Source organism: Mastigoproctus giganteus, chromosome 5 (assembly GCF_048544385.1).
Source record: "Mastigoproctus giganteus isolate SK-2022 chromosome 5, ASM4854438v1, whole genome shotgun sequence".
Classification (NCBI taxonomy): Eukaryota; Metazoa; Arthropoda; class Arachnida; order Uropygi; family Thelyphonidae; genus Mastigoproctus; species Mastigoproctus giganteus.
Window position 1 is genome coordinate 110,188,457 of NC_143579.1, and position 12,767 is coordinate 110,201,223.

The 12,767-nt window shown below is 37.8% G+C and overlaps 1 protein-coding gene across 1 annotated transcript in view; it reads right to left on the minus strand.

Moving 5' to 3' along the window:
* The window catches only part of LOC150085636 (attractin-like protein 1), a 585,126-nt gene that overhangs the window by 395,202 nt on the left and 177,157 nt on the right, over positions 1-12,767 (minus strand). Inside the window, exon 8 of the mRNA XM_090374629.1 lies at positions 301-481. Within this exon, the coding sequence (XP_090230755.1) occupies positions 301-481 (181 nt within the window). The remainder of the gene's footprint in view (positions 1-300; positions 482-12,767) is intronic.

Sequence of the window (12,767 nt, forward strand, 5' to 3'; positions counted from 1 at the left end):
GTTTTTTTTTGTTGTTTTTTGGTTTTTAGGAGCATTAGCAACTAAGGCCATATTGCTCCGAGAATATGCGGTGGTCAATCCCTGACCTTTCCGCATCCTTCGTATTTGGTGGTGACGGGCTCGAAACCCGGTGTAATCAAGAAGCGTGTGCTACGCACTGCTGCTCCTTCCCACCTGGCTACAGAGGTGCCTTTATGCTTTTTGTAAAATAGATCAGTAAACACCAAATGAATTTAGTAACTACATAGAAAAGTAAAACTTATTTTAGTGACAAATAAACAATGAAATGAATAATCTTACCAAGTGTGTTCCCAGGGATTATATGCATAAAGAAAGTCAACTAAAGCTGCTTCTTTTCCGTATGAATGATAACCACCATAAACATAAATCCTTTGTGTTCCTCTATCATAAACACTTGTGTGTCCAAATCCACCTTTTACTATAGCTCCACGAGTTTCTATAAGTTCCCAAGTATCAGATGCTTTAAAAAAAAAATTCTTGATATTTAGTAACAATTTGTTATTCAATTTAATCATAAATAGAACTTCTGAAAACTCAAATTTATGAATTTCACAAGTTAGTAATCAATTTTCTAATGATTTTTTGGAAACCATCGGGAAACTTGGAAATTGGAAGTCTTTATACGAGATCTTCAGTTGAAATGCTCCAGATTGCACTCCGGCACTCTTTGAATTAAATTCCCATACACTTCTTCCAGGTTAATAGATTAATTAATGCATGCCATACAATGCAGGAAATAAATTACTAATGTCTCCACAAAATATAACTGTGTTCTTTGCTTGGTTTCCTCCACTTACCACCACAATTCTGTTCAATTATACAATATTGGCTATTCAAAATCTTTAAGTTCTATGGTCTCTAAAATTGACTACAGCTACATATTTAAAATAACTTTATTTTACAGAACTACAATACAGGATAAACTACAGTTACAACAATAGGGCACTAAATATCACCTGGTTGCCATTAATGCTGCTTATGAAAAGCAAGTGTCAACATTAAGATATTAAAAATTACATCTTTACTAAAAAATCAAATATTAGTATTGGCAAAATGATTCAAGGAAACAGTTTATGGAACATCAGCTAAAAAAAAAGTATGAACAAAGCTGTCAAAATTTATACAAAAAAATGTGTAGTAGTTTCACTTGATGTCCCCAATGCATTTTACATGCTTCATATGATGAGTGATTATATTTTGTCTTGCAAAGCAATACATCAATTGGCACAAAATGCAAACTTGCTTCCTTTTTCTGTTAAAAATAATGAGGATCATACATACACATCCACAAATTCTTGAAAATAATATTTGCTTTCATCACCTAATATAGTATTTGAAATAACAGTAATTATTATTATTATTATTATTAGCCATATGGTGCAAGGAAGCCTGAAACTTATGCTGCACCAGCCAAAAAAAAAAAAAATTCCCGAGTTACCCTGTGAGAGAGAGAGAGAGAGAGAGAGAGAGAGAGAGAGTCAGAAATAGAAGGGAATCACCAAGAAAGAGAAGAATGATGATATCCAGCTCAGGACTCTGGGTGTGCCAAGCCCATACTCACCAGATGTGAGCCCCTGGGGTTGTAACATTTTACATTAAATCTTGACTGTTATTAACTAGGCTCAATTCTTTCACAGCCACAGAAAGTACAGACAGTGAATGCCAAAGAAATGAACAAACACACAGCTACCATATTTTGACATTCAAAAAGCTGGACAACTGCTAATTATAATCCGGATATTTCTTTAAGAAAGCATTAGAACTGTTGACCAATATGCTTTCAACATCATCTAATCCAGGATTTTTGCCTGGATAGTCTGTTAGACACCAATTGATTATGACAACTTCAAGACAGTCTTCCAGATTTTGTCTCTTTCAGAAATGTTCAGTCAAAGCTTTGTTCGTGACAATGGCCCTGTTGTCTCTACTTGGCAGTAAAATGCATTTCTAAAGTTCCACCAGAAAGAAAACTGAAACAAGTTTTTTTTTTTTTTTTTTAATATGTCCAGCTGAATATCCTTTCACACTCAACATTTATATGAGGAATTGTTAAAACACCAAGCTGTTTTCCTTGGGGAGTTCATTAATTTGTCTTTATTTTTTAATTATTTAGAAAAAAAAAAAAAAACTTTTGGATCATGATCTGGATTTGGGCATGAGCCAGTGCTACTCAACTACTGACTCCTGTCCAAAAGTTCTCTTTTGTCTTATCTCACTATTTCAAGCCTTTTCGTTAGAGCTGCCACTATTTTACCAATCTAGTTAAACAATTACCCAAATGAGGGTAGGGATGTGTTACAGGCTATTATGCTTATGCCAAGAAAGGTTAGGAGTTAGGATTATCACAAGTGATATACATGATTATGTACAGAAATTACTGAAATACAAAGAGAATCTGGGTTTCAGAAGAATTAAATTAACTGCTTTATTAAATATATCAGCAAATATTAAAAAAAGAATTAAATTAACTGCTTTATTAAATACATCAGCAAATATTAAAAAATATTTGCTGATGCTATCGAGGCAGTGTTAGGTGGGTCGGAAAACTGCTAGCTTGGGGGGAGACAAAGACCAATAGATTGACAGTAGCCACTGGCAGAGGTGAAAGAGATTCTTGCACTGCTTCTATTAGAATGAGCAGAAGCCTGAAAAACAAGATGCATGGTATTTCAGAGACTGCTGGGAGCCATTGCGGTACAAGTAAACACATGGGTTGTGTTAGGGTAGCTAAGAATAGAAACAGGTGCAGGTATACTTGCGTGTACACCAATGCTAGGAGTTTAGTAAATAAATTTGATGAATTTGAGGTATTGCTCAAAACATCAAAGGCAGATATTGTTGGGATATCAGAGCCGTGGTGTCACACAGATATAAGGGATGCAGAAATGCAATTTGGGGAGTACAACGTCTACAGAAAGGATAGACAGGATAGGAAGTGGGGAGGGATTATGCTATTAGTTAAGAAACACATAAAAACCAAGGAAGTGAAGCCAGTCGACATCGCTGGACAGTGCAGTGTTGAGTCAGTTTGATGTGACATAAGCATTGGGAGATCAAAATTGAGAGTAGGAGTGTGCTATAGGCCTAATGACTCTGATGAGTATAATAAGGAACTGTACAGGGAAATAGAGTGGGCCAGTAAATCAGAGAGTCTTATAATGGGAGATTTTAATTTCCCAGATATTGACTGGAATTTGGGGGCTGGTTACTCACACACTAGCAGGGCTTTTGTGGATTTATTGGATGATTGTTTTCTACATCAGCATGTTCGGGAGGCAACTAGAGGGAGTAATACTCTTGATTTGATTATCAGCAGTGATTCTTCATGCATTAAGAATCTGCAGATAAATGAACCACTAGGTGGCAGTGATCACAGTGTGCTGAAGTGGGATTTACTGAAAGAGGTAACTACCATTAGGGGTAAAGGGAAGGGTTATTGCTTCCATAAAGGCGACTACGATGGACTGAGACAGTATTTAAATTCTATACAGTGGGATCAACTGATGATGTTACCAACAGCAAATTCAAAATGGGAAGCATTCAAAGAACTTATCTTGGAAGCTACTAGGCTTTACATACCAACTAAGAAATATTGTTCAAGGTTTAGGCCAAAATGGATGTCAGATGAACTAATGAGGCATATGGCAGAGAAGAAAAATGCATGGGATACTTACAAATTAACACATGACACAGAAGCCTATGATAGATACAAGTTGATATGCAACCAAGTTACAAAGGAGGTTAGGCAGGCGAAGGCAGATTACGAGAAATCCTTGGCAAGGGATGCAAAGAAAAACAGCAAAGAGTTCTTTACTTATGTAAACTCTAGAAGGAAGAGGATGAATCAGATTGGTCCACTTGATATTGATGGGTCAACTGTTGATGATCCTGCTCAGGTAGCTAACAAACTAAATGAATATTTTGCATCGACATTCACACATGAGTTATTCAGCAAGGGGAATGCCAGAGGTGTATTCAACTCTAGCAGTAAGCTACAGAATCTTGAAATAACTGGGAGTAAAGTGGAGGAGAAACTGTTGAAGATAAACACAAGAAAGGCACCCAGGGTGGATGGGATCTATCCAGTTATATTAAAGGAGGCAGCAAAGGAAGTAAGCAAACCCTTAGCCATAATTATGAGAGTTTCCTTGGACTCAGGGGAGGTACCCATAGACTGGAAATGTGCAAATGTGACCCCAATTCACAAAGGAGGATCAAAGGCTGACACAAGTAATTATAGACCTGTGAGCTTAACTTCTGTTCCAGGAAAATTAATGGAGGCACTGGTTAAAGAAGCACTGCAGGATCATTTAGACAAGACTTCAGTTATAGCTCAGACACAGCATGGTTTTGTTAAGGGGAAGTCTTGCCTGACCAACTTGATTGGATACTATGATGCAGTCACAAAAGAACTGGATGCAGGGAATAACTTTGATATTATATACTTGGATCTTAGAAAGGCTTTTGATACTGTTGCACATGGAAGACTGCTACACAAATTGGAGCAGTGTGACATTGGAGGCAAATTGCTGCTATGGATAAAGGGGTGGTTGAGGGGGAGAAGACAGAGAGTGGTTATCAATGGACACTGCTCATCGTGGACTAATGTTATTAGTGGAGTCCCTCAGGGCTCAGTGTTGGGTCCATTATTGTTTTCTGTATTTATAAATGATATTGATGATGGTATATCAAGCTTAATGTCCAAGTTTGCAGATGATACAAAGGTTGGCAGGGTTGTCAAGGACACTACTGACACTATGCTGCTGCAACAGGATCTGGAAAGGTTGAGCAGATGGGCTGAGAGGTGGCAAATGAAGTTTAACATTGACAAATGTAAAGTACTACACATGGGAAAAAGCAACCCCAGAGCAACGTATCAACTCTGTGGTACTACACTGACAGTGGTAGAGAATGAAAGGGACTTGGGGGTGATTGTGCAGGCAGATATGAAGTTCTCTGAGCAGTGCAGACGGGCTGTAAGAGTAGCTCATGGAGTTATTGTCAATGATATACAGGAATTTTTCCAGCAGGGATAAGGAGGTGATTATTCCATTGTATAAGGCAATGGTCAGGCCACACCTAGAGTACTGTATACAGGTCTGGAGGCCTCATTTCAAGAAGGATGTAGAGCTGCTGGAACGAGTACAGAGAAGGGCAACAAGATTAGTGAATGGAACAAAGGGGTGCTCTTACGAAGAAAGGCTTAAGTTTTGCAAATTACAGTGTCTGGAGACTAGGCACCAGCGAGGTGATCTGATAGAGGTGTATAAAGCCTTGAATGGTTTAAGCATGCTCAATGCTGATGGGATTCTTCCTCTAGCTCAGAAAAATCACCTGAGAGGGCATAAATTCAAATTGAGGAAAGACAGATGTAGGATAGACGTGCGGAAATTTGCCTTTAGCCAGCGGGTGGTTGGTTGGTGGAACAGACTGCCATCCCTTGTGGTGGAGGTTGATAGCCTAAATAAGTTTAAGGCTCAGCTGGACAGGTATTTTGAACAAACAGAGGGGTGAAGTGGAAGTGGGTTTTTTTTTTGGCTGATGCTGCATAAGCTTTCTTTCTTGCATCAAATGCCTCTACTAATGCTAATGCTAACTGTTTCCTTCTCTCTCCACTCGAGAATTACTTAATGATTAGCATTTAAGGAACTGGTGGTGGCTATTCAAAATTTGACAAATTGGAAGGTGGATTGTAATCTACTGCCATCATCAAAACTACGGGCAGAATTTCCACTCAATGAAAGGATATCATTAATGCAAAGTGTGATCAAAGTTAGGAGACTGAACTTTATATTGGGGAGATGATAAAGCCCACCATCTATTAAGATTGGTTCTCCTCCAAAGTAGCTCCATGACTACATACACCAATTACATTTTTGCAACTTCTCGTAGCATTCCTGGTTGGAATTGATAGCTGGGTTATTTTCTGAATAAATTTCTCAGTTGTTGCAAATCTGTGAACTTCCAAGAGGATTTTATGCTAGGTATGTGTGTAGGGGGGGAGGGGGACACAGAGCTAAATTTGGTGAGTATAGCAGTTGGAGAACACCAAACTTGGCACTCTGTAAGAAATTCTTGAAAGGAAAACACTGAGCAAGTTGGTGAGTTATAATGCAAGTGCCAGTTCCCCGAAGTACACCTTTCTGGCCAATTTTAACAAACATCATTGTGCAATTGCTATGGAACTGTTTTACAGTATTCCTCATTCACTATTTGATCATGTGGGACAAATTCATAATGAACAATGCAATTAAACAAAAATATAAAAACAAAAAACATGATCTTCACATTTTATCATATTTTGCTTATTTTGGGGACTGGTGAAGAAGGAATCTTCCATCTTCTTTTGTTTCCAGGTCACAGACAGCCAGCCATCTATTCATCCAAGCATAATTCATCACCAGTAATGATGGAAGAAACAAATGGGTTAGTATGTTGATGAAGGTACTGAAAGGCATGAACTCACTGCCATCTGTGATCATCAGTGATGGTGCAAGGCATAAACTTGATTGAAACATATTACACTCCCAAATCCTGTGAAAAATTGATTGATATAGTCCTAAGAAATGCCAAATTCACTAGCAACTTCAAGGCCAGACACCTCGACCACATTCATTAGATCACAAACATGAGTGATTGAATCACTGATTTCTGAAGTTGAATGGTGGCCAGAGCAGGTATTTCTTTGAGGGACAAGTAAGCTTTGCAAATCACTGAAAACCTTCAAATGAAGGCAGAACCTTCCATGAAAGATGTGATTTAACCTACCGTTGCACTTTTTCCCAATTTAAAAAAAAACTGCAATTTAGTTGCTGAGTAAAATCACTCATTTTAAAAGGCAAAAAAACACACACAATAAAATGCATTTTATTCAGTGTATACTAAATCAGTCTTAATACAGATAAATGCATGATTCATGTGTTACTATTTCTAGATGAGTCACTAAACGTTGTCACAAGTTGCAACTCATTACAACATTGCAATTTCAAGATATGAAGTCAGCTCCTGAATTTTCTGATTACAGAACACAGCGAGAAACGACAAGTAGTTGAGGTCAGAAGACAGCCATCTACCATCAAATGGAATGAGCAGTCAGAGAGAAATCTGACAAAAAACAGATGACACACCATTACATGAAGGCTTGTTTAGAAGACCTTTGTACCAAACATGAACAAAAGCGATACAAACGTTGTGAACGAACACTTGAAAAATTACCTTTAATTTTCTATGGAATTTGCCCAAGGATGAACCAAGATATTATCAGTGGCTCAGCAGTGTTAGTATCCACATTGGCAACCATTAACCCAGCAATGGTGGCACCCAAAATGAAGCAAAACTGGCAGTGAGTCACCTGACATGTGCCCAACTTTTTTTTTAATTTGTGGAATTTCTGTTTTTTTAAATTCTGCCTAAACAATATTAATATTTCATTTCAGGACTTTTTGCAATCCATTAAGAAATGGACTGCAATAAGTCTTGAAAAAGAATGAGCCAAAACCAGAATTTCATCACAATCAGAATCAGAATGAAGCAAAGTTATTATTATTGATATATATATATATATTTTTTATTTTTTGCATGAAGTGACATGCAGTGAAGCAGCAATTGGTCAATGCCACTGTTTCCATATCATATTATCCTATGAGTAATGTACTAATTCTTTTCCTGATTTGGTGACCTTGATAAATAACAGAATGGATAGGGTTGTCCATCCAAAGAGGAGAAGACGGCAAATAAAATTAGTGATGATTCATCTGTTCGGTTGTGCAAAACACAAAGTGCTTTTTTGAATAAAGAGCCATTAGCCAGGATTATAGATGCAAAAATAAAGTTATATAAATGCAAAAATAAGGCTCTTTATCTTGATTTACTTTATTGAAGTGAAGATGAGATTTTTATTGCATGGAGCAGGTGTGCAGTGAAGTGGCAACTGGTCAATGGCTTTATGGGTTGAGGTTATGAACTGGCCAGCCAAAGAATTGAGCTCCTGGAAACATAATTTTATTGAAACATTTTTCTATATTTTTACTTAATTAACATATCAAACTGCATTCAAAATAGTTTTAAATAGTTTAAACAGTAAATAAGTGGGGCAACAAAGAGCTTGGTGAGCTCATTTTAATTTCTTCGTGGGCAGCCACCCTGTTCTTCATGCTCTTATAAACACCCATCAAAATACTAAGTTCATGTTTAATTTTCTTGCACTCTTTGCACTAAATAGCACACAAAGATATAATATAATAGAGCTGTCCTAGCAGCCTGTCTGCACTGCTCAGAGAACTTCATATCAGACTGCACAATTACCCCCAGATCCTTTTCAAATTCCACTATCTGAGTGTAGTACCACACAGCTGATATGTTACTCTGGGATTATTGTGACTAATACGCAGTATCTTGCATTTGCCAATGTTAAACTCTGTCATTTCTCAGCCCAAATTGAGGAAAGATAGTTGCAGAACAGATGCACAGGAGCCTCCAGCCAGCATTTAGATTATTATTGGAACAGACTGCCATTTCTTTGTTGTGTAATTGAATAATATGAATAAATTTAGAGCAGAACTCAGCACTGCATTGAAGGGGACTGACAGATAATGAGGAAAGTGTTTTTTTTTGTTTTTTTTGATGTATTAGTATTAATAGTGGCAAATGATGCAAGAAAGCAAGCTCATACAGTATCAACCAAAATAAAAAAAATAATAATAAAAATTTTAAAAAATTCATTTCACCTATCTATCCCCTCCAATAAACATCTCAATCAGATCACCTCACAGGTTCCTAAGTCTCCAGATGCTGCAATTTGCAGAAATAAAGCAAATTAATTTTTATAGATCTCGTTGCAGCAGCATACCTTCATTACTGTCATTTACCACCCTGCCAATCTTAGTGTCATTTGCAAACTTAGTCATTAAGCTGATATACCCTTATCAATATCATTGATAAAAAAAAAAAATATATATATATATATATATATATACACACACACACACACACAGCAGGCCCTCGTTATAATGCAGTTCTCTTTACGCTGATTCACTATAATGCTGTTCTTATATTATAACCCATATCTGACTATAACGCTGTCACAAATCACTATAATGCTCTTTTTACAGATTGCATTTTTGGCATATTTAATGAAATCGTTTCATTTCATGGAGTCGATAGCTTGAAAATGAATAGCAAAACAGCATTAAAACATTTCCCAAGCTAATTTAATGACTTGTTACATAGTTCCGAGACAACATTTTAAAAAATGATCACGTATATTCCTTGTAATATTTGTGTTATATGCATTTATCCGAAGTCTAATCATCACTCAGTACAGTATTATACATCGTGCAAAATGGACAGTTTACTCGAAAATTGTATCATAATTAAAGCAACCAACGCAGTTACATTTTCAAAGAGTTAATAATAGCAGAAAAGAATGAAAAAGCAACAGTCTGGACACAGTACACAGACTATAAATGTAAGAAAAAGACTGAATTTGAAAATTAAATTAGACGTTTGGAAGCGAACCGATTCCGGTCAATGACAAGTGGATGTGTGCCATAATTTAGGACGGGCAAGTTTAACTGTAAGAACAATTATAAAAAATAAAGAATTAATTTTAGGAGCAGAAAGACAGCTGTTCCACTGCTAGCAACTAGGGCTAGGCCAGCAATTAGGATTGAAATGTTGAGACTTTAACTAATTTTATTGAAGATAATAAATAACCAAAGCAGAATTCAGTTAAGTTAAATATTATAAAGAGAGATTAGCCTATATGATGATCTGAAGAAAACTCACCTAAAAAAAAAAAAAAAACGTGAAACCATTTAAAACTAGTAAAGGTTGATTGAATAGATTTAAAATCCAGAGAGAAGCCGCAAGTGCAGATCAAGGAGCCGAAACTTTCAAAACAGAACTTGTTAAAATTATTGAAGAGGGGTATTATGTGTTATACTTATCAACAAGTTTTTAACATAGATGAAGCAGGACTTTATTGGAAACGAATGCCTAAAAGAAGTTTTCTATTGAAAGAAGAAAAAAACATGCCAGGTTTCAAAGCGGCGAAGGATCGGTGGACTTTATTGTTGGGTGGTAATGCTGCGGGGATTTAAAATTAAAACCCTTTTAGTTTACCAGGAAGAGGGCCAAAGTACAACCCAAAATCGACACATTTTTCATGATTAAATTCATCAATTAAATTCATGATTTTAATTGGAATTTTAAGTTTAATTTTGATATGTAAGTAGTACGTAATTTTGATATATACGTATGTAATGCAAAATATTTTATATGTACAAATATTTGAATATTAAATATTTTGACCGACATTTGTGCATCTTTTCACTACCGTTTATTATTGATTAGGAAATATCCTATGGCACCGACCGCAACTCACAAATACATATGTTACCTTATTGGAATTCGACACTTGCTTGGCGCGGATTCACTTAGTGCTCTGTTTTTCCAGAACGAATTATCAGCATTAAGTGGGAGTCACCTGTATATATACACTGATGAGCCAAAACATTATGACCAGCAATTTGTTATACAAATCGAAGCAATTGCGGGTGAAGTATGGTGGGTGCACGGGCCAGGACACGGTATAAAAAACAGCTGATACTGAGCTCCGTTAATCAGCATTACTCTTGTTCTTCAGATGGGAAGGGCAGTAGACTTAAGCGAGTGTGACAAACACAAAATTGTAATGGCCAGACGACTGGGTCAGAGCATATCCGAAACGGCACAGCTGGTGGGATGCTCACAGTCAGCCGTGGTTAGTACCTACTGAAAGTGGTCCAAGGAGGGGGAACGCACGAACTGCTGGCTAGGTGTTGGACGACCACGGCTCATCAATGCTCAAGGTGAGCAAAGGCGCTCCCAGATGGTACGTGATAACTGTGGTGCAACTCGCCAGTAATTGAAATGCTAGTGACATGAGTAATGTGTCCACACGTAGTACATTGAACTCTGCTGAAAATGGGGCTGCGTAGCCGCAGGCCACTACGAGTGCCCATGCTAACGGTTCACAGGCGACAGCGCCTACAATGGGCACGCGAGAATCGCAACTGGCCCTTGGTGATTGGAAGAAGGTCGTCTGGTCTGATGAATCATGTTTCCTGTTGCACATGTGAATGGCCAGGTATGTGAGCTTCATTTACCTGGGAAAGTGATGGCACCTGGATGCACCGTGGGACGAAAACAAGCCGGTGGTGGCGGTGTCATGCTTTGGGCGATGTTTTGCTGGGATACTCTGGGTTCAGTTACATTGTGCCAGGCACTCTGACATCTACCACCTACCAAAACATAATTGCTGAGCAGGTACACCCTTTCGTGGCAATGGTCTTCCCCTCTGGCGGTGACGTCTTTCAGCAGGATATGCGCCATGCCACACCGCCTGAATTGTTCGAGACTGGTTCATGGAACATGAGGGAGACTTCCAGGCATTGCCCTGCCCTCCAAATTCCCCAGACATCAATCCCATCGAGCATCTGTGGTTTGTATGGAACAGCAACTCCGATCTGCAGCGTCTCAACCACAGACCTTACAGGAGTTAAAGAATCTGCTGTTACGTGTTGGTACCAGATACCAAAAGACACATTTAGAAATCTTGCAGAATCCGTGCCTCACCAGGTACAAGCTGTTTTGGCTGCATGTGGAACCAACATCATATCAGGTAGGTGGTCAATGTTTTGGCTCATCGGGGTGTGTGTGTGTGTGTGTGTGTGTGTGTGTGTGTGTGTGTGTGTGTGTGTGTGTGTGTATCAACAATGGGCAAAGCACCAAACCCTGTACTACAATTTGTACAGCAGACATAACAGGTTTAACAGTATCAAAAGTTACCCTGAAATCCAAGCATATGATATCAAAATTATTTTTGCATTCAGGTCCTTTGTCACTGCATCGTAGTATCCAATCAAACTGATCAGACAAGACACCCCTTAACAAATGCATGCTGTGACTGCAGTATAACTGCACTCCTGTCCAGATGAGTCTGCATTACTTCTTTAACCAGTGACTCCATTATTTTCCCTTGAACAAAAGTCAAGATAACAGGCATGTAATTATTCATGTCACACTTTGACCCTCCTTTCTGAACTGGGGATACATCTGCACAACTCCAGCCCATAGGAACCTCACCTGAATCTAAAGATACACTCTTAATTATGGTAAAGCATTTGCTTACCTATTTGGTGCCTCTCTTAATTAACTGGATAGAGCTCATCCACTTGAGCTATATTTTTATGTTTAACTTCAACAATTTCTCTTCTATTTCCTCTTAATTATCACAAAATTGTTTAGCTCCCTGTTAGAGTTTGATAAACTTCTGGAATCCCCCCTTCCTAAATTATTCCTCATGTGTAAATGTAGATGGAAAATAGCTATTCAGTCTGTCAGCAACCTGAGCAGGATCATTCAGTTAATCATTTACATCAAGTGAACCAATGTTATTCAACCCCTTCCTTCTACTTTAATATAACTAAAGAAGTCTTTGCAGCTTTTCTTGGCATTCTTTGCCAGAAAATTCTAGTATTCTTCCTTGGCTTGCCTAACCTCCCTTGTGACTCGAATGCAGACCAGTTTATATGTACCATAAGTTTCTGTATCACCTGATAATTTATATGCATTCCATGCATTTTTCTTCTCTGTTACATGCCATAATTGTTCATCTAACACCAATTTAGCTCTAAGCCTTGAACTGCATTTCTTAGTTGGTATGAATAGCCTAGGAATTTCTATAATTATTTCCCCTGAATGCT